The sequence below is a fragment of the Pholis gunnellus genome (assembly GCF_910591455.1).
Source record: "Pholis gunnellus genome assembly, chromosome: 17".
NCBI lineage: Eukaryota > Metazoa > Chordata > Actinopteri > Perciformes > Pholidae > Pholis > Pholis gunnellus.
The window spans coordinates 21,956,996-21,978,130 of record NC_136544.1 but is presented as its reverse complement, the minus strand read 5'-3'; the positions used below and the strand labels follow the sequence as shown (position 1 = coordinate 21,978,130).

General features: G+C 47.4%; 1 protein-coding gene across 2 annotated transcripts; it reads right to left on the bottom strand.

Moving 5' to 3' along the window:
* Positions 1-284: 284 nt before the first annotated feature.
* kpnb1 (karyopherin (importin) beta 1) lies at positions 285-17,970 on the bottom strand. Of its 2 annotated transcripts, none has more exons than XM_079177221.1 (21): positions 17,698-17,970; positions 16,590-16,648; positions 13,249-13,431; positions 12,813-13,166; positions 10,973-11,032; positions 9,825-9,914; positions 9,306-9,422; positions 9,116-9,217; positions 8,808-9,032; positions 8,149-8,340; positions 7,418-7,548; positions 6,305-6,452; positions 4,707-4,778; positions 4,460-4,604; positions 4,301-4,383; positions 2,772-2,879; positions 2,356-2,499; positions 2,118-2,223; positions 1,752-1,866; positions 1,450-1,611; positions 285-1,191 (listed from the first exon to the last, which is right to left on the bottom strand). In XM_079177221.1, coding segments are annotated over exons 1-21 (2,637 nt in total). In that variant the 5' UTR covers positions 17,738-17,970; the 3' UTR covers positions 285-1,190. The 2 variants fall into 2 exon arrangements, with proteins under 2 accessions (XP_079033347.1, XP_079033348.1); XM_079177222.1 differs by having other exon boundaries at positions 9,312-9,422.
* Between the last annotated feature and the right edge of the window lie 3,165 nt (positions 17,971-21,135).

The window sequence follows — 21,135 nt, the reverse complement described above, 5'->3', positions numbered from 1 at the left end:
CAGTACAATATAGACTTTATTATTTATTAGTTCACTAAAGTGGAATAAAAGCAGATCGGCTTTAAATGATTCACATTCAGTAATAATCTGGTTCCAGGTTCCTCTCCACACAGGAAGTACCTCTTTACGGCTGTCGAACCCCTACAAAATAAAAGCTCTGACGCCGTTACACACGTGACTTTCAACAGGAGAACGTGTTCACGTGGCCCCGGACTGAAGGACTGAGCAGGTTTCTGTAGAACTTTAAGCATCAAACCAACAGAAAAGACCCAAATCACCAGAACTGCTTGGGGAATGTTTCATATCATTTTATTGTTGTTTTTTCTTCTTTTACTTTATTTTCATCATAGCAATGGAAAAATATAACCTCATACAAACTTCTTCAATTCTCAGAATTTCTTTTTAAACAAGCAAAAATGGTGAGTGACCCTTTTCCCCAAAACCGAAGCAGCGGTGAAATCAAGTGAAACGCGTCTCCAGCAGCTCGGTTTCTCTGTATTTTCCGCTTCACTCTCGTTCCCGTTTGGCACCTCGCTCCTCGGAGGATTACTTTTACTTTGTAGGAATTTTTTTTTCTAGTGCTGTTTTTGGATAAGAGCGCCGAGCGGCACGGACGGAGCCGCCGGTTCGAGTCCGTCAGGTTTTAGTGCTCGGAGGAAGAAGAAGAATAAGAGCAACACAAATCTAAAGTTCTCCACAGAAGTCCACAAAGTCCGCTCGCTGCTGTTTTTATCTTTGATTCCACAAAAGTCTTTTATTTTTCTCGTCGTTTGTCCCCCCCCCCCCCCCCCCCCACCCCCCTCTTCCCCCCACCCCTCCTCATCGGGGGGGAGGGGGCAGCGGCGGAGCAGTGACGTCATCGCGATGTCAGGAGAGCCCGACTACAGCGAGAGAGGTGGATTGTGGGAGGAGGGCTCGAAGCTTGAGTTTGTTTGGATTTTGGGGGAGGGAGGGGGGGAGTCAGAGTCCACAGGCCGTCTAGGAGGGGGGGGGGGGGGGGGGGGGGGGGGGGGGGGGACTGAAGGGGTGTGATGTCATCGTCTCGCTCACACGTCTCTCTCTCTCACTCACTCGTCTCACGTCACTCGACTTCTGCTTCGACCGGACCGAAGACAGAAGAGTTAAATCAGCAGAAGTTTGTCCTCGTCCACCTCTGATGTCTCTCAAAGCTCCTCTACCCGACCAGACGATCTGCAGAGCAAGAGAAGAAGAAGTGATGTTATTCTGAAGAGCTCTGATCAAGGAAGCTAGTTCTAGGGTGCTTTTATTGTGAAACAGGAAGCTGTTCTCCGTCCACTGAACTAAAGAACATCTGTTAGTGAAGATGTTCCACATTCAGAGAGCGTCCTCAGGAAACAAGTGTTTCAGTTAGCCTGCATGAGTGTGTGTGTGTCACAGAGTGTGTATTAGAGTGTGTGTGTCACAGTGTGTATTAGAGTGTGTGTGTACCAGGCCTGGCTCTTGAGCTTGCGGAGCTCCTTGGTGGCCCAGGTAGCGAGGGTCTTTGTCTTGGTGGTTTTGGAGCGTCGACCCTCCGTCAGCAGGTCGTTGATGAGCGGACGAACCTCCACCATCTTCATCACGTCTTTACCGAACGCCGTGCACAGGTCTCTGAACACACACACACACACACACACACACACACACACACACACACACACACGTCAAAGACCTGACACTGAACCCAGGATTGTGTTCTGGTCTCAGATGTTGTGGTTCAGGTTTTGCATCACTAGTCCCTCCCTCCTCACCCGATGAGTCCAGCAGCATTGGCCACGACTCCATCAGAGTGATCTTCATCCTCCGCTATGTGATGGATGAAGGAGAGGATGAACTCCACCCGAGGCTGAACCAGCATCACGTCAGCTACAGGGACGAAGAGGAGGGTTAAGGGAGGAAGAGGATGCAGATGAAAACACATCATCTTCATCGTTATATTTTGTAGAGTCTCGCAAAACCAGGTCGCCGTGAACTGGGCCTCAGCCTGAAGCTCTCTGGGTGAAACAGACTCGTTAATCTACGACATCGTAAAATCCTCCTGATAGTCTTCAGTCAGGAGGAGGAACCGACGTCGGGCGGTCTCTACGAGGCCGGGCGGTCTCTACAAGGTCTCTTACGGTGCACGTTCTCCTGGTCCCCCTTCAGGCCCTGGATGATCCCGGTGTAGGCCTCCAGACAGCCCTCCCTCAGCTCGTTCAGGTAGTCCACCATGTCGTAGTCCGTCTGAACACAAACGCACCGACGTGTCCACATGTGAAACCATGACATCACAGACACTCTGTTTCTTTACACGATGCGGAAAGTCCACGTCTAACAGACCATAATACCCCGTCCCCATGGTTCCCAAGTGCTTACCTTGTCCACCTGAGCCTGGGAGGCCTGCTGCAGCGTGTCCAGGACGATGTCCAGGTACTTCTTGAACTCTCCTCCGATGGCCAGAGCGATGTCTCCGAACGCAGACAAGATCTGAGGCTTCACGGACCGATGGACGTTCTCGTTCTGGAGACAAGACACGTTACAGAAGATCTGAAACCATTGATTTCTCTATAAAGAGACCACGAGGTCAAGAGTTCTTCTTCTTCTGACTTCCTTCACTGTTGTTGATCCTCGACAGGAAGTGAAGTGTGGAGGTCTCAGGTAAATGTGGTTGGTGTTTACATCACACATCAGCGTGGTGCATGATTATCATCAAGGACCTCAAACACATCAGATCCAGAAAGCTAATCAATGAATGATAAGACGATGAAGATGGACGGACTCGTCTTCCTCACCCCAAGGTTCTCCAGCAGCAGTTGCATGATCTCGTCGCAGAAAGGCAGGATGTTGGACATCAGAGCTCTGCACAGGTCGCACACCAGACCCACCGCCGCCAGACACACCTGTAACATCATCATCATCATCATCATCATCATCATCATCATCATCATCATCATCAGTCATGGAAACCAGGTGGTGTGTAGGGGGAGGAGCCTGGGGCTCAAACCTCCGGCCTGATCCATTAAACCACGTTTATGAAAATCTGACTACAGAATGTGAAGTGTGGAGGTCTCAGATAAATGTGGTTGTTGTTTACATCACACATCAGCGTGGTGCATGATTATCATCACGGACCTCAAACACATCGACACGGAGCTGGTTGACTGTCGGAGTCTCTACGTCATGCTGGTTGACTGTCGGAGTCTCTACGTCATGCTGGTTGACTGTCGGAGTCTCTACGTCATGCTGGTTGACTGTCGGAGTCTCTACGTCATGCTGGTTGACTGTCGGAGTCTCTACGTCATGCTGGTTGACTGTCGGAGTCTCTACGTCATGCTGGTTGACTGACGGAGTCTCTACGTCATGCTGGTTGACTGACGGGGTCTCTACGTCATGCTGGTTGACTGACGGAGTCTCTACGTCATGCTGGTTGACTGACGGAGTCTTTACGTCATGCTGGTTGACTGTCGGAGTCTTTACGTCATGCTGGTTGACTGTCGGAGTCTCTACGTCATGCTGGTTGACTGTCGGGGTCTCTACGTCATGCTGGTTGACTGTCGGAGTCTCTACGTCATGCTGGTTGACTGTCGGAGTCTCTACGTCATGCTGGTTGACTGACGGAGTCTTTACGTCATGCTGGTTGACTGTCGGAGTCTTTACGTCATGCTGGTTGACTGACGGAGTCTCTACGTCATGCTGGTTGACTGACGGAGTCTTTACGTCATGCTGGTTGACCGTTGGAGTCTCTACGTCATGCTGGTTGACTGTCGGAGTCTTTACGTCATGCTGGTTGACTGACGGAGTCTCTACGTCATGCTGGTTGACTGTCGGAGTCTTTACGTCATGCTGGTTGACTGACGGAGTCTCTACGTCATGCTGGTTGACTGACGGAGTCTTTACGTCATGCTGGTTGACTGACGGAGTCTTTACGTCATGCTGGTTGACCGTTGGAGTCTCTACGTCATGCTGGTTGACTGACGGAGTCTTTACGTCATGCTGGTTGACTGACGGAGTCTCTACGTCATGCTGGTTGACTGACGGAGTCTTTACGTCATGCTGGTTGACTGTCGGAGTCTTTACGTCATGCTGGTTGACTGTCGGAGTCTTTACGTCATGCTGGTTGACTGTCGGAGTCTTTACGTCATGCTGGTTGACTGACGGAGTCTTTACGTCATGCTGGTTGACTGACGGAGTCTTTACGTCATGCTGGTTGACCGTTGGAGTCTCTACGTCATGCTGGTTGACTGACGGAGTCTCTACGTCATGCTGGTTGACTGACGGAGTCTTTATGTTACGACGTTATTCGCGGTGGAGGGAGACGGACCTGATACTCTGCGTAGTTCTTCAGTCCGATACCCAGGAAAGGCTTGAAGGCATCCATGTATTTCTGGAAGTCGCTGCCCAGAACTGAAACACGAACAGATGAACATCAACACCACCGGCCTCCACCATACCTGTGATGTGTGTGTTTCAGAGTGTGTACCTTCCACCAGCGTAGACACGGCCATCAGAGCGTCCTCCTGGACTCCTCCGGAGCCGGCGGTGCTCTGAAACATCCTCAGCAGAGACGCCATCACCACGTCTGAGATCTGAAGGGCATCCTGATGCTGCACTTTACGCAGGACGTTCTGCAACACCACCAGACAGGAAGTATCACAATAAGAGCATTGACACCTTTTGAGTCTACCAAAGTAAGAGCGTGATTGACAGCTCGAGTGTGCCGGTCTCACCTGTAGAGTGGCACACAGCAGCGACTGCAGGTCGTTGAACTGGATTCTGTCTGAGGTGCTCTGGATGTGAGACTGGGGACACAGGAAGTGACATCATTACACAGGAGGAAGCAGCTGGGAAGTGAATGCACCGTTTTCATCTGTTGATCAACTACAGGAAGTGAAGTGTGGAGGTCTCAGGTAAACGTGGTTGTGTTTTCATCACAAGTCAGCGTGGTGCATGATTATCATCACGGACCTCAAACACACAATTCTGATTTTGGAAGCAGCACTTCAGCTGTTTTATATACTAGAACTATACATTTCACTTCCTTGATCACTAATAGTGTTCAATCTATCCAATACAGCAGTGCGGCATCATTTTGAGAGCCTGGGCTCTATAATCCTGTAAAACAGGGCTCACCCTCGTCTGCGCTCCAGTTTCACAGACTTCCAGTGAACCTTACAGAGCCTTCTGATTGGCCGATTTGCGCATGTGACATAGCGTTGAACGTGGAAGAGAGTGAGGAGTGTAATGATACAGTCTTTGAGTTGATTGACAGAATTTTAAGCCAATAAAAAAATCTAAAACCGTGGCGCGCCCCCAAGGGTCAAACCCATCGGCCCAAACTGAACCGCTCACAGACGCTCGTAGAGAACGGAGGAGCGACCGGCTGCACATGGATTGCTGAAATGAAAGGATTACTGGTTTTGGGGCGATTTTCTTCCAGAAAACCGTCTCACGGTGCGAAGCGTTTACATTTTCTTGCCGTTTGGCTCCGTGTTGCTTTTTAATGGTTTGAAGGAGAAGAATCTGGAAGCTGTGGTTGGATTCAGCGTGTTCTCCTCGTGATCACGGCTGAGAACATAGCTCGCCTTCTCCTGGAGAAGAATAGGTGAAATTGTGGTAGTACTTGTAGTATCTTCTAGTACTTTGTGTGTGCGTGCGTGTATATATGTTTTTGAGTGGTTAAAATCGGTTACATCGTCCATTTTATCAGAATTTCTTCGTCACATAGGTTTTTGAAATATAAAATATTTAATTCGTTCTCAGAAGTGATTTGTACTACATGTGTGTACTCTTCGCGCGCCCCCCCCCCCCCCCCCCCCCCCCCCCCCCCCGAATCAGGGGGCTCTCGGGTCCAAGAGGTTTTAATGTAGATTTTAGAAGGACGAGGCCGTCCCACCGCACGAGGCCTTCAGGTTCTGAATGGCCGGCGTTTCCCGGTGGCGCTGGACACGCGGACCGAGCCGCTCCTGCACCCCGTCGTCTGACAGGCCGCGGGGTCGAGACGAGGCAACGCTCTACCAGCGTCTTCATTAGAGAAGCTGTGTTGGTGCCACGACGGGCCGGCATGCAACGGTGACCCAGAGCGCCCAACATTTGGTGATTAGTACTAAAGTAACAGATTCATTTAAAAATGGGAAAGTTGATTTTTTTTAAATTTACATAACTGATCATTAGTATAAAAATAGAACATTGACATGTGATCTCTTCATGTTATTAAACAGGATCTGTTGAACGTTGTTATTCAGCCCTTCGTTCTACTCCGGACCTTGAAGTAGCTCTCAGTTTCTCAATGACACTGAAGAACAGAAAGACTTTGTACGCGTCTCACCTCCATCTGGAGGACCTGCTGCAGCCGCTCCATGATGACCAGCGTGGTCTTCTGCACCGCGGGGTAACAGTCCTTAGCGCTGTTCTTCACGATCTCCATCAGAGCCTCGTAGGCAGCAGAGCGGAGGTTGTTCTGGTGACCGTCGGGTCTGCAGAGGACACATCATCAGCACGACAGAACAATGAGTTCCGTCACATTTATTATCTCGTTATTCCAATGTGGCACACATGTCTTTAGCATCAGCAGATAATATTAGAAGACGATCAGGACGGGGTCGGTCTGATTCTAATGGATCATTGTGACCAATCATTTCAAACCCGCCCGGATCCATTAAACCACGTTCATGACTCTGACTACAGGAAGTGAAGTGTGGAGGTCTCAGATACATGTGGTTGGTGTTTACATCACGTCAGCGTGGTGCATGATTATCATCACGGCGCCGGTTGACTGACGGCGTCGTGCTGAGCGGTCTGTATGTTTATAGAGGCTTTACTGTCAGGAGCTCACATGTATGAAGGCTGTGCTCGTGTGTTCCTATGATGTTGGGATGGCAGTTTGGCTGAAGTATTGTCGCCCCGGTCAGACGTTCCTTGAATCTGGTGCTGTAATGGTTGCTCTGAGTCTAGACTGTCTGTAGTGGGACCAGGTCCCTGCAGAGCTGGATCCTTACTGCGTTCGTAACGTCGCTCCACCGCTTGCTGTTCTTGTCTCATGCTGCCTCGAGCTAAAGCCTCTTCACGTGACGTGTGAGCCTTCAGCTTCACTCTAACGTTACCGACCGTCATCACACTCTTGGTGCTCCAACATGTTTCCTGCTGAGGTGATGCGTGAGCTGCTCGTGTTACCAGCAGCAACAACAGCGACTCGACAAACGGATTTTTTTAAACCAAAGCTCTTCCAATCAGCAGACAGCTGCTCTCTGGGCTCAGACTCCGTGTCGTTGTTCCTCCTGCATCGCTCTCTTCTTTAATGTAGCGTTACTGTAGCGACGGAGCCTCAGCTGTTAATATCATACGGCACTATGCCGGAGTCTTTACAGGAAGTAGCTGCAGTGAACGGTCTATTGGAAAACTACACCTGACATTTATTGTGAACCCCCCCCCCCCCCCGTACCGGTCTGTGGTCTCCAGGAGCTTCTGGACGATGATCTCAAAGGAGGAGGACAGACAGTATGTGCTGGGCTCCTCCTGGTCCTCTGCAGCATCTGTAGCCTCATAAGCTGCTTCAGCCAGAGAGGAGAAGGCCTGAGGAAGAGGAGACGACAGGAAGTTAACCTCTTCTTCTGCATCTTTTAACCTGCAGCCACTTCAGTCAGGACTACAGGAGCCCCGAGGGACCAAACTCTTGAGTCCACCACAGTGCCCTCTACAGGAAGTGAAGTGTGGAGGTCTCAGATACATGTGGTTGGTGTTTACATCACACATCAGCGTGGTGCATGATTATCATCACGGACCTCAAACACGTCAGATTCAGCTTAAACAACAGATTTAGTTTCAAAAGAAAAGCTGAAGCCAGCGGATCTCATTTGTCAGCACGGTGCCCTTTAACTCGTCTCTGCTCACGTCACAGTTCAAACAGGAATGTTCAGGATGGATGTAGAGTTCAAAGTTTAGAATATAGACGCTTCCTGCCTTCTGTTCTACACGTCTATCATTTTAAATGAAGCCCTTTGAACTATGAGCCAGAAAAGTCCCGGCAGGAGAACCTTCAGATTTAAAGAGATTCCTGACGACACACACACACACACACACACACACACACACACACACACACACACACACACACACACACACACACACACACACACACACACACACACGGACACACACGGAGGTCCAGCTCACCCAGCAGACGTTGGAGGCCACTCTGGGCTCGGCCCCCAGCCCCTCGATGAGACACTGCAGCAGAGGAGCCAGGTAGACCTCGTTGATGGCGGCTTCAGGAAGCAGCTCACAGATCCTCCCCACGGTCCAGGCTGTGGTGTCTCTGACCACCACGCTGGGGTCCTTCATCAGCTCGATCAGGGTGGGCATCGCCTGCAGAGGGTCAACAGGTTAGCTGGTTAGTGACTGACCTGATGACCAGTGTTAGCTGGTTAGTGACTGACCTGATGACCAGTGTTAGCTGGTTAGAGACTGACCTGATGACCAGTGTTAGCTGGTTAGAGACTGACCTGATGACCAGTGTTAGCTGGTTAGAGACTGACCTGATGACCAGTGTTAGCTGGTTAGTGACTGACCTGATGACCAGTGTTAGCTGGTTAGAGACTGACCTGATGACCAGTGTTAGCTGGTTAGAGACTGACCTGATGACCAGTGTTAGCTGGTTAGAGACTGACCTGATGACCAGTGTTAGCTGGTTAGAGACTGACCTGATGACCAGTGTTAGCTGGTTAGTGACTGACCTGATGACCAGTGTTAGCTGGTTAGAGACTGACCTGATGACCAGTGTTAGCTGGTTAGAGACTGACCTGATGACCAGTGTTAGCTGGTTAGTGACTGACCTGGATGACGAGCGGTTTGAGCTGGTTGAGTTCGGGTCCCTCCAGGATGGATCCGAAGGCCATGACGGAGGCGTCTCTGTAGCGCCAGTCGGGGTGTTTGATGTGTTCTTTGATGAAAGGCAGAACGTGAGGAACCACGTCGTCCTCACAGCAGGTGGCCAGCAGCATCAGACACACACCGGCAGCCTTACAGGGGTTCCAGTCGTCATCGTCGTCGTTCTCGTCCTGAAAGCATTCAGGTCAGAGGTCAGAGGACCGGGTGCTGGTTAGAGTCTGAACATTATTAATGATGTGAAAGCAGAACACACCTGTTTGGTGAGGGTCTGAGTCAGGATGGGGACCAGGTACTGCAGGGCCCCTTTGGCGTAGAACTTACTGGTGTGCTCGGGGGGGCGGCCCTGCTCCGAGGCCTGCCATTGGACGAGACAGACAGGATGAACACAGTCGGGGGGGCTAACAAACTGGAACCAACGTGTAAACGGAGTAAAGTCTGCTTACACAGACCTCTGAGGCCTCGATGGCCAGATCCATCTCCTCGTCACAGACGTTGGACCAGAACTCGATGCCCTGCAGGGCCACTTCATCGATGTCGCTCTTCATCGCCTCGATGGTGATCTGAGGAAGCAACCAATCAGAGAACAGAGAGGAGGGACACACGACCAATCAAAGTCAGGATTTGAAGCATTGAACTCATTAAAAACACTTTATTCACGTTAAAGACCGTTCACCCTCCGAACCCAGTTATTCACTCGTTAACGTCTTTCCAACGGTCCTCAAACGTCTCATTCAGTCTCCACTAATAAAAACATGAACGTGTGAAACTAGGAAGTCATGTGACCACAAGAGAAGAGACACTGACTGAACGGAGAGGAAGTGAACAGACATGTTCTACTTCTAGTCATCGTGGTTCTGTTTCATAGAGGAGCAGAACTTTTATTCTGAAAATCAAGACCACCGAGTAAAACCACCTGAAACTGCTGCAGATTATTTTTACCATCAAAAGAAACAAGTTCTCACCGCAAACAGAGCCGGACCCATGTAGGTCTCCATGTACTGATAATACAGAGACATGATCTTCACCAGGTTCTGCAGGGCCGCCACACGCACCTGGAGGTCAGACAGACAGGAGAGAGGTCAGACAGACAGGAGAGAAGTCAGACAGACAGGAGAGAGGTCAGAGAGACAGGAGAGAGGTCAGAGAGACAGGAGAGAGGTCAGAGAGACAGGAGAGAGGTCAGAGAGACAGGAGAGAGGTCAGAGAAACAGGCGAGAAGTCAGACAGACAGGAGAGAGGTCAGAGAGACAGGAGAGAGGTCAGACAGACAGGAGAGAGGTCAGAGAGACAGGAGAGAGGTCAGAGAGACAGGAGAGAGGTCAGAGAGACAGGCGAGAAGTCAGAGAGACAGGAGAGAAGTCAGACAGACAGGAGAGAGGTCAGAGAGACAGGAGAGAGGTCAGAGAGACAGGAGAGAGGTCAGAGAGACAGGAGAGAGGTCAGAGAGACAGGAGAGAGGTCAGAGAGACAGGAGAGAAGTCAGACAGACAGGAGAGAGGTCAGAGAGACAGGCGAGAGGTCAGACAGACAGGAGAGAGGTCAGAGAGACAGGAGAGAGGTCAGAAAGACAGGAGAGAGGTCAGAGAGACAGGCGAGAAGTCAGACAGACAGGAGAGAGGTCAGAGAGACAGGCGAGAGGTCAGACAGACAGGAGAGAGGTCAGAGAGACAGGAGAGAGGTCAGACAGACAGGAGAGAGGTCAGAGAGACAGGAGAGAGGTCAGAAAGACAGGAGAGAGGTCAGAGAGACAGGCGAGAAGTCAGACAGACAGGAGAGAGGTCAGAGAGACAGGCGAGAGGTCAGACAGACAGGAGAGAGGTCAGAGAGACAGGCGAGAAGTCAGACAGACAGGAGAGAGGTCAGAGAGACAGGCGAGAGGTCAGACAGACAGGAGAGAGGTCAGAGAGACAGGAGAGGTCAGACAGACAGGAGAGAGGTCAGACAGACAGGAGAGAGGTCAGAGAGACAGGAGAGAGGTCAGAGAGACAGGCGAGAGGTCAGACAGACAGGCGAGAGGTCAGACAGACAGGAGAGAGGTCAGAGAGACAGGAGAGAGGTCAGACAGACAGGAGAGAGGTCAGACAGACAGGAGAGAGGTCATGTTACTCACTCTGGTGTCGGGACACTGCGTCGCTTCACACACCACCTGCATGATGAAGTGTCTCTCCGTCTGAAAAACAAAGGACACAAAAAAACGTACAAAATAAAACTACTTCCTGTTTGGTTACACTTCTATTTACAGGCTTGAATTAGAGCTTTTAGAGGAAATGAGTCATTGAACGTGTGTCGTGGTTACACCCTGGGTTCTGTCTCTCAGGGTGTGAGGTGTTACACCCTGGGTTCTGTCTCTCAGGGTGTGAGGTGTTACACCCTGGGTTCTGTCTCTCAGGGTGTGAGGTGTTACACCCTGGGTTCTGTCTCTCAGGGTGTGAGATGTTACACCTTGGGTTCTGTCTCTCAGGGTGTGAGATGTTACACCCTGGGTTCTGTCTCTCAGGGTGTGAGATGTTACACCCTGGGTTCTGTCTCTCAGGGTGTGAGATGTTACACCATGGGTTCTGTCTCTCAGGGTGTGAGATGTTACACCCTGGGTTCTGTCTCTCAGGGTGTGAGGTGTTACACCCTGGGTTCTGTCTCTCAGGGTGAGGTGTTACACCCTGGGTTCCGTCTCAGGTTGTGAGATGTTACACCCTGGGTTCTGTCTCTCAGGGTGTGAGATGTTACACCCTGGGTTCTGTCTCTCAGGGTGTGAGATGTTACACCCTGGGTTCTGTCTCTCAGAGTGTGAGATGTATCATGTTAACCTCTTCAACTCCGCGAGGACGCGAACCCCTCCCTTTCCGTTCTTACGGCTTGCTTACGAAAATTACGTCACAAAACATGGCAAAATAAAAAAATAAAAAAATATCCCAGCATGCATAGAAACCTCGTTTTTGCGAAGAAAGCATCGGTTTTCTTTTATTCCTCACAGATTTTTCACAAAAGGAGCCCAAACACACTGTCCAAAGTTGCCATGACTGCTGCAAGTCGGGTCTTGCAGCATTTCGACGGCGAAAGATACAGTACAGACCCGATTTTACTAGTAAATGTGCTAGCGGATGCTACCATGGAGCTAGCGGCTGGAGAAAACAGTGGTATAAATAGGACAAAACGGGCATATTATTGATATAAGCAGTGAGCCAACACGGTCATTATTTTATCAACTTTTTTGTCTAGCCTTCGTCTAGAGGAGACTTCAGGCTTTCTAACGGTGTATTGCATGTGCACACTGAGCTGTGCTGGAGGAGTAAACAGTCTCGCGTAACGGAGCTGCCCGCATACTCGGCCGTGCGCTCGGTCGTGGCTATTACGCACAGCAAGTCTGCTGCTTACAGACCACGTCTTCCACCACATATACTTAGTTTCTGCTATTTGCTATGGCTAAAAATAAAAGGGAAATAATATAATAGCAAAATGTGAAGGAAAAAACACCTTTAGTGTGTCAGAATATCATTTGGTTATCATGTGTCCATTTGGATCTCCAAATGTCCTTTAGAGCTCCTGGATGTCTTCATGGAGGAACACTGTAGAACGGTCATACTTTGTCCAATCTCCTTCACATGTGAGGCCGATGTTCACTGATAGTGTAGTTACAGCCCTATGCTGTCCTCTACTGGCACAAATTCAGCCAAAGGCAGTTATTTATACTGAAAGCTACTTTTTTATTTTAGGCGGACAAAAATCTTAATTTGTACTGACTTCAAAGGCCCACTGCTCTGTTTCTGTATGAGCTACAGGTCTGCAGACACTTTCACAAGGAACTTTAGGGGTTTTTCTTTCAAGACAGACCTCATTTATGCATATAGTCAGAGTGGTTCAGAAGACACAGGCAATTTAATTTGGGTATGTCATTTTAGGCGTTGTTGCTCCAAAATGGGGGGGGAGTGGAAGAGGTGAAAGCTCGCGGTTACCTCCTTGTCAAAGTTGGCCTTGGTGAACTCCAGAGAGTTGAGCAGCGCGTTGGTTGCCGCCAGCTTCACGTTGTTACTGGGCTCCTCCTTCCTCATGCCCTGGATGATGGCCGTCAGGATCTGATTGGCATTCTCCTGCAGCTGTTCCGGGTCGATGTCCTGGCAGATGTAGCCGATGGCCTCCAGCGTGGACTCCTTCATGTGTTCGGTGCTGGAGGGGTCGGTGACGTTGGCCACCAGCTGGGGGATCAGCTCGGGCCACTGGTTCACAGGGATCTCTGCGCAGGCGATGCCGGCGACGCACTGAGACGCCGAGCTGGGCCGGTACGTCTCCGTGCCCAGAGTCTGTAAAACCTGGAGGACAAAGAGACGGACGTAAGGACAACAAGACGTAAAGATGGACTGAAGCTGTGAGTTTGGAGATCTGAGTCCTCACGTAGTTCTTGATCTCGCGGCGAGCGTTGGCGTCGATGGCTAGCCATCTCTGCTGGTACTGCGTCTTCACATCGGGGTCTTTGGAGGTCAGAGAGTTCTTCACCTGCAGACCGGCAGCCACTCGAGCAACCTGAGTGTTGCCAGGGTTGGCCAACACTTTGGACAACTCCACCAGGAACGTGGGCTGAAGAGAGGAGGACAACACAGTGAGACCTGGTCCTTTAGACATGAAACAAGCTAACATGAAGACAGGTTCCTTTTTAAAAACACCTCAAAACGTGTTAAAGAAGGCAGTGCGACGCTGCAGAAAGCTCCAGAACAAGTGAGCAGTACTAGAATCTGATGGGTTCTCCTTTTGAAGCTGCAGTACTGCTCTCTGCCTGACGCACCAGTGGGGGCGCTGTTGTGCCAGAAAGAGTCTTAAAAACAGTTTAACCCTCCTGTCGGGTCAAATCTGACCGCCACAGGAAATGAATGTGAAACACAAGATTATGTCCATTCACACACAGTGATGATTAATAGTTTTTGTGTTAATGTAAGAGCAGTTAAAACTAGCGATGTGTCCTTTTGTGTCGAGTAATCCACGAAGCTTTTGGTGAAGTGCGTATCGAGGCTCGTGTTGATGACGGATGTGAACGTCTCCGTCTTAGGTAGCAAACTGTGGCATCGTTTGGACACCACAGTCCTGCAGACGAGAACCCAAAATGACACTGCGGACGCAACAGTGGAGGTCCAAAGGGACCTGGGTGAACCGAACATTGGAGAACCCCCTGGAGTATTGGAAAGGACATAAATATTAAGGGTGGGAATCACCAGAGGTCCCGCGATACGATATGCTGAGTATTGCGATAACATATATTGCGATTCATTACTCTTTTCATCTTTGAATGATGTCCCCAAAGGAAAACTGTCAACATGTTTTATCTAATAAGATAAAGTCTGTTCATCACAGATTTAACCCCGTTGTGAGGTCAGATTGAGCGCGTGAGCTTCTCATGCAGGAATCCCGCTCACTGAACGGCAACGCCCACATTAGCAGCGCTGTCTGTTACAACCACCAGGTTTCTGTCGGCAGTTTCAGTCTCCAGTCCTCTGAGATGTTGTGCTGTTATAGTCACACAGGAATCCACTGAGCTTCATCAATGCATCACAAGTTAATGCCACTCTTCCTGCTGAACTCAGACTCCTCCTCTTTAAGCTGCACCTCTCTGTAGAGCTCGGGCCGCGACGGCCTTCCTTGTTAAAAAAAAATCAGAATCAGTCCAGACGTCTGATTCAAACGTGGACGGTGCATTTCTGATTTCTTTCTCTGATGTCTCTCTTTGTTTTTATCAAACACACTGACCCCTGACCTCTGCTGACCTCACCAGAAAACAACTCAGCGCCATCTAGTGGACTGAAAAACAAATTGATTTTATTGTTCTAGCACCAAAAGGTTTATAGTTTATATAATAAAAGATCGATTCTTGGCTTCCGTGTATCGATACAATATCGCGATACTATGCTGTATAGATCCCCCCGAGTCACGTGTATCCAACGTGTATAAACTTGCTGTTGCTTCTCTCTGCACCCTGTGAAAGGCTGTTTTCTAAAGCAGGCGAAATCATCTAAAAAAAGAAAGCGCCTGAAGCCGAGCACTATGGAAAAGTTATTTAATAAAAATGAATAAAATGTTGTCTCTAGTAACAAGCACATCACAAACCTCTCCCCAATTTGTTTCCACTTTCCCTTTTGACCCGCCATCATATCATAAAGACAGACACCATATTCATAAGTTCATAATTATTGGCATCACAAACATCATTCATTGATTTCAAAGCATCGCACACAAAAGCCACGGTGTCGTTGTAATCACTGCCTGTTTCACATTTATTGTCCACTTGATGGCGCAGTAGAGCAGATCACTAGTTAACATGACAGGAGGGATAACGGGAGATCTGGTTCACTGTCAAAGAAATCAAGTAAACTCAAGTAATCACATTACTGGTGCTCTAATACTGTGACCATGTAGTAGAAGCAGACTTCTAGCTCACGAGCAGTTTGTGGAGCTTCTTAACTATGAAAACGTTGGAGCATCAATTTTCTACAGATATTTTAATTACTGCTGGACAACGCGTTAACGCAGTTATTTATTTTATTTTGAAAGTGCCTTGCTCACTGGCAGCGGTGGAGGAATTCTTCAGACTACGTTGATGCAGCGTGTGAGAGAAGTTTAGAGAAGCTAAAGACAAGCTAACAGATGCTACAGAGACAAGCTAACAGATGCTACAGAGACAAGCTAACAGATGCTACAGAGACAAGCTAACAGATGCTACAGAGACAAGCTAACAGATGCTACAGAGACAAGCTAACTGATGCTACAGAGACAAGCTAACTGATGCTACAGAGAAGTGGAGACACACTGCAGGTTGGTGTTGTGAAGATGTCGGTCTGAGGAACGTCCTCAAGGCGCGTTCACGTCTCGTTTGGTGTGAACGCACCTTTAGGATCAACCAATGACGTCACGTATGAGCCTCAAGACGCACCGTCACCAGAAGAACACACGAGTTGTGTTAAAGGAGAGACGACAACAGCGACGCGTCACAACGAGCACCAGCTGCTGCTCTCACTGGAGACTACTGGACATCGCTGGGTGACCTTCATCACCTCTGAGTTACAGCATCATAGTGATGAAGAGGAGAACACACAACACACACATTGTGATGAAACGTGTTGTTCATGTTGTTCATGTTCACAGCAGTGAAGGTTTCACATGACGTCACACACTGAGCACAGAGAGTGAAGAGATAGAACTGCTGCTGTGTGAAGAGAATCCTGCTGTTAACAACAACCGGATGAGTTTAACGTGTTTACACCAAATGTTGTTGACCTTTAGTTCATAGAGCAGCACTTTAACATAAAAGAGCACAACACACTACTTTAGATTCATTATTGAACTTTAACATAATGAGATTAAATAATGTAATCGTTGCCCAGCACTAATTTAAATATATTTTAACTGAATTATCTCCTGAAAAGTGAATTTAGTGACAAGTTAAGACGGTAAACGCTGAAGCGCTTTGCATTGTGGGATGCGGTGGGCGAGGTTGACTGGATGTGTTTTTACTAATCAGTACAACATCAAGGTAAGTCTGTCAGACTGAATCAGTCCACACTGACGGTAGAACGTGTTTGATCTGCAGCCTTCACATCAGAAGGGTGCAGCTGCCTCCATGAAATGCTAACGCTAGCAGGCTGCTGTGTATCTGTCTTAATGAGGAGAAGCCGGGCGGGCTCCAGCTGTACTGAGCTCCTCTCTGCTGCTGGTCAGCTAGCTTGTCCCACCAGTAGCACCATACTAACCAGGTTCTCTATGGCCGCCTGCTCCAGAAACTTCTGCGCCGCCTCCAGTTCATTCCGATCTGAGGAGAAGACGAGTTAATCAATGTTAGTCTTCATGCTAACCTGTCGGCTAACAGTACGGAGGTTCTGGTGAGAGCCATAAAACGGGCGGTGAGACGAGTTTACCAGCTCCACCCGAACACATCACATCGGTTGTTCCGGTTTAACGTTAACTAGTCACGTTATAAAGTTTGGATTCCATTTTAACGGTTCACACGGTCTCAGTCCGGAGAAACACCGAGCGGCTCCAATGTGCATGTTAGCGAGATACTCTAGGTTAGCATGCTAACGTTAGCCACCGTGAGGCGAGAGACTGTCGGTTAGCATGCTAACGTTAGCCACCGTGGGGCGAGAGACTGTCGGTTAGCATGCTAACGTTAGCCACCGTGGGGCGAGAGCCTGTCGGTTAGCATGCTAACGTTAGCCACCGTGATGCGCGAGACTGTCGGTTGGCATGCTAACGTTAGCCGGGGCCACCGGGACACGTTCGGAGGAACATAAATAAAGTTTTCCGGACAACCAAGCATCCGGTTTAAAGAACGTTAACTCTGTTTAAACACGTGAGAGGTTATTTAAACAACAACCGGGGGGACTTTTCTCTCCTCTCAGCGGCTCTAAAGTAACGTTAGCCGGGAACAGGCGTGCGAAGGAGCGGCCGATAGTTTGAATGATACATGGTAACGGCTAACGGCTAACAAGCTAACGGTTAACAAGCTAGCCGAGCCGCTCAAACAGGCATGGGCAGGGTCGGCTCTCTTCACCAGTTACGTGCAACTGTCAGACCTCCACGGAGCTTCAGCAACATCCTCTCATATTACATGTAACGTACCGAGAGGTATAGGTGAGCTACACTGTCACACCTGCGATGAGTCGCGTGACTCTGCTAAGTCACCAGCGCGGTGTCTGCGGTGGTTTGAGGCCGTAACATTAGCATGGGTTAGCATTAGCATAGCGAGCATTTCCCTCCTTAAACTTCAAACTTTCACCGGTTCTCCGTGGCTAAGACCCGCGAGATACAGCCCGGGCATCGGGCGTGTTGCGTGAGAAGAGCCACGTGTCTGGTACTCACCTGGAGAGACGGTTTTCTCGAGGATCGTGATGAGCTCCATTCCACCGGCTCTCTCTCTCGTCTCTCGGTCTCTAGCTGGAGAGTTTAGCTCGCAGCGGATTATTATTATATTTCTTCCACGGAGCTCAGTCGGTACCGGGGGTCGGTCGGTGATTAAAAAAAAAGGCGGGAGAGTTTCCCCGGTTTTCTCACGCGGATGTTTGCGGGAAAACAAACGTTACCAACCGCCGCCCGTTCGCATCCTGTGTCGTCGCGAGGGAAAGGGCCGCGCGCTTCTCTCCCGCGGAAGGATATCACGCACTGACTGGTAGGACGACGTGCTGCCTTCAGGGTCGGTGGGACATTTAACACTGCGCAGTGAACGGGAGAAAATAGTTTTCCGGTTTATGTCAAGTATTCACTATTTGTATATTTGTGTGCATGTATATGTGTTTGTTTACAGGGTTTATATGTATATTAGTATATATGTATATCATTATTATTGTTACTTTGGATATATTTTTTACTTTAATTTAGTTTATAAATGTTTGTATTTCCTTTGTGTATTCATCTGTTAAACTACAGTAATAGTACTACCACAGTGTAAAAATACTCTGTAACAGTAAAATGATCCTTAAGTATAATCAGTAAAATGTAGTAAAAGTATTCAAACTGTTGTACTATTATATATTACGTTCTTAGAGTATTATGACTATATATATTTGTTTTAAATAAAGAGTTTAAATCCACCAGAGATGACGGAACTACACGTGATTGTGGTGTTTACGAGGAACACTTGAACGCAGCAGTACACTCCTCTCAGCGGTCTCCCGCGCGACCCTGTTTGCTCCTTTTTTTGCGCGCTCAGTCTTGCACGCGCACACGGGGGTGCGACAGAATCCAGATTTTAGTTTTTCAGCCAAAGAAAAGTTTTTAATTCAGAAAATTCTAAAAATATTTAACTTTGATTTCCTGATTCTTTCATTAATGGAACTATTTTGTTTTAAAACGTTAATACAACATGTTGAGCAGTTATTCAGTAGAGGAGATAGTACTTTAGTACACGTGTAAGGTACTTTATACTTTTACTCGACTACGTTTCATAGAAAAGCATTTAATACATTAGTATATATATATATATATATAGAACATGCATTTATATATCAAGTAGTTTGTTTCTGTTATTGAGGTTAAATAAACTTTATTTGTGTTTTAAGACTGTTAAAGTAAATATTATAAATGTAAACAGAAATTAAGTTAATTATCAGATATAGAAATCATTGTTAGTGTTGTACCTGCTGCAACAAAGAAATAATACAAATATACATTTATGTATTATAATTAATAAATATACATTTATATTTAATTATTATAATATAAATATATGATACTTTCACTCAGTATTCTGTGGTATTAGTACTTTTACTCTTTCGGGTGTAACAAATCATTTATAAGCTGATCACTAGTCCTCTGAATGTAGTATAAGTACAACGTATCAGTACATGCGTGTACTTGTACCTGATGGACAGACAGGTGGAAGTAAAAAGGAACCCATTGCTTCTTTATTACTTGTCATTGTACAGTAGTTTCTCTCTTCGTAGCTGCCTCAAGTTTCTTTTTGTTCTTCCTCATTTTTCATCAACACAACAGAAGTTTATGACAAAGTATAAAAAAAGAACCAAAAACAATAAAACGCCTCTTTTCACAACAAAAATTACATTTGGCAAAAAGGTGAGGATGACAATGGTCCAGTGCATCTTTAGAACATGGTGAAGAGAAGAGAGGTCCAGACCAGTCAGGGCCTCTGATTGGATGAGAGCTGTCAGGGGGCGGATTTGTGGTCCAATCAGATTTGGTCTCCTCGCTTGTTGCTAGGTGAAGTTTGATATGAATCGTTGATCCCAAAGTTACAATAAAAACAAACAAATTAAATCACAATGTACACAAAATATATAAAAGCTGACCTCTGAACCTTCTGGTGTGTTTATGGCACAACACGGTGTTTATGGCAATTTAATATTCAAATAATACTTTAATAATGTTTTACCTCCACTGCACCTTTAATAAAAATAATCGTGTCTAAATACTATTTTTCAGTTTATGAACAACAACAAATGTTCACTTTGAATGATTTATAACACAGAAAACCAGATTTTCATCCATAAAACGGTAAGCTAGCTAACATGCTAATGTGACGCTAAAATGGTACCATGTAGCTAACGCGTAGCGAGCCAATATTACCTAGTTAGCTACGCATACTGATGAGCTAATTACCTCTTAGCTCTGTATTTAGTTAGCTCCTTAACATGTTAACCACTGGAATAAGCAGTTCCTATAGAAGGAGTTAGCTAAATAGTAGTACCGAACAAGCTAATGCTAGCATAACTTACCCCAGGTGATATCATGTTAACATTGGTTAGCTAGGTTGTGTTAGCTTATTTCCCCAGCATATTAACAAGCTAATAAATTAGCTCATTAAAAGAAAGTAATTCGAACTACATCTTACCTAGCTTGCTAGCTATTGTTAGCTAGCTAGCAACAATACCAGCTTTCTTGCTCATTTTCCAGACATGATAAATGATATATTTTAACTTTTTATTGCAGAATTCAACAATAACATTAGCTAGCTAACACGCAACTTGATGCTAACATGCTACCATGTAGCTAACATAGAACAAGTCAGTATTAGCTTGTTATCTAAACTAACCAATAAGTTAGCTCATTGAAATTAATGGTCGATAGTTTGTGATTAGCACTAGAGCTAAATCTTAGTTAGCTTGATGGCTAGTGTTAGCTAGCCAGTGACGACAGCAGTTATTTAGATTGTTTCGCATGTTCAGGTTTTTTGGGGACTGAGTAAAGTGCAGCAGAGGTAACAACTATGACAGAACAGCCCGCTAATATGAAGCTAACATGCTAACCAACATGCTACCCAGTATAAATCTACTGAGCTCTCCATGATGTTTGACTGTTTGATGTGAAAATACATTAGGAAATATGACAGAGAATAAATCCCCCCCCCCCCCCCCCCCAGTGGGGGTCATCCCCATATTCCCAGAATCCTTTGTTCTTGATATGAACATAATCAAAAGATTGATGAGGTGAACCGTTAATGCGTCATATCACCAGATATTACACTGGAGCTCTGGGAACATGGACACGCCCCTCAGTGCTGAGGACACGCCCAATCAGGGATGTGGACACGCCCCCTCAGTGCCAACACCTGATCGACATGATCGACAGCCAGTTCCCACATAAAGACACAAATATTTTCTTTTTTACATTTGAGGCCTCCGAGAAAACTTACAGAAGCCCATTTAGCCCAAAACAAAGATATTAAACTTTGACTTTAGAAAGTCTGAGATTATGATATAAATCCAGACTGTGGGATCAATTTATCAGGATGACATATGTGTTTACTTTCATTCCTATTTGTTATGTGGCACCAATGGACTTCCA

What these genes read in the sequence shown, in the direction of transcription:
- kpnb1 (XM_079177221.1), bottom strand. Translation starts at nt 17,737, where the DNA reads ATGGAGCTCATCACGATCCTCGAGAAAACCGTCTCTCCAG. An exon ending in AGGCGGCCATAGAGAACCTG is followed by an intron (nt 13,432 to 16,589) that starts GTTAGTATGGTG and finishes TCCTCTCTTCAG; the next exon opens with CCCACGTTCCTGGTGGAGTT. An exon ending in GGACCAGGAGAACGTGCACC is followed by an intron (nt 1,867 to 2,117) that starts GTAAGAGACCTT and finishes TCGTCCCTGTAG; the next exon opens with CTGACGTGATGCTGGTTCAG.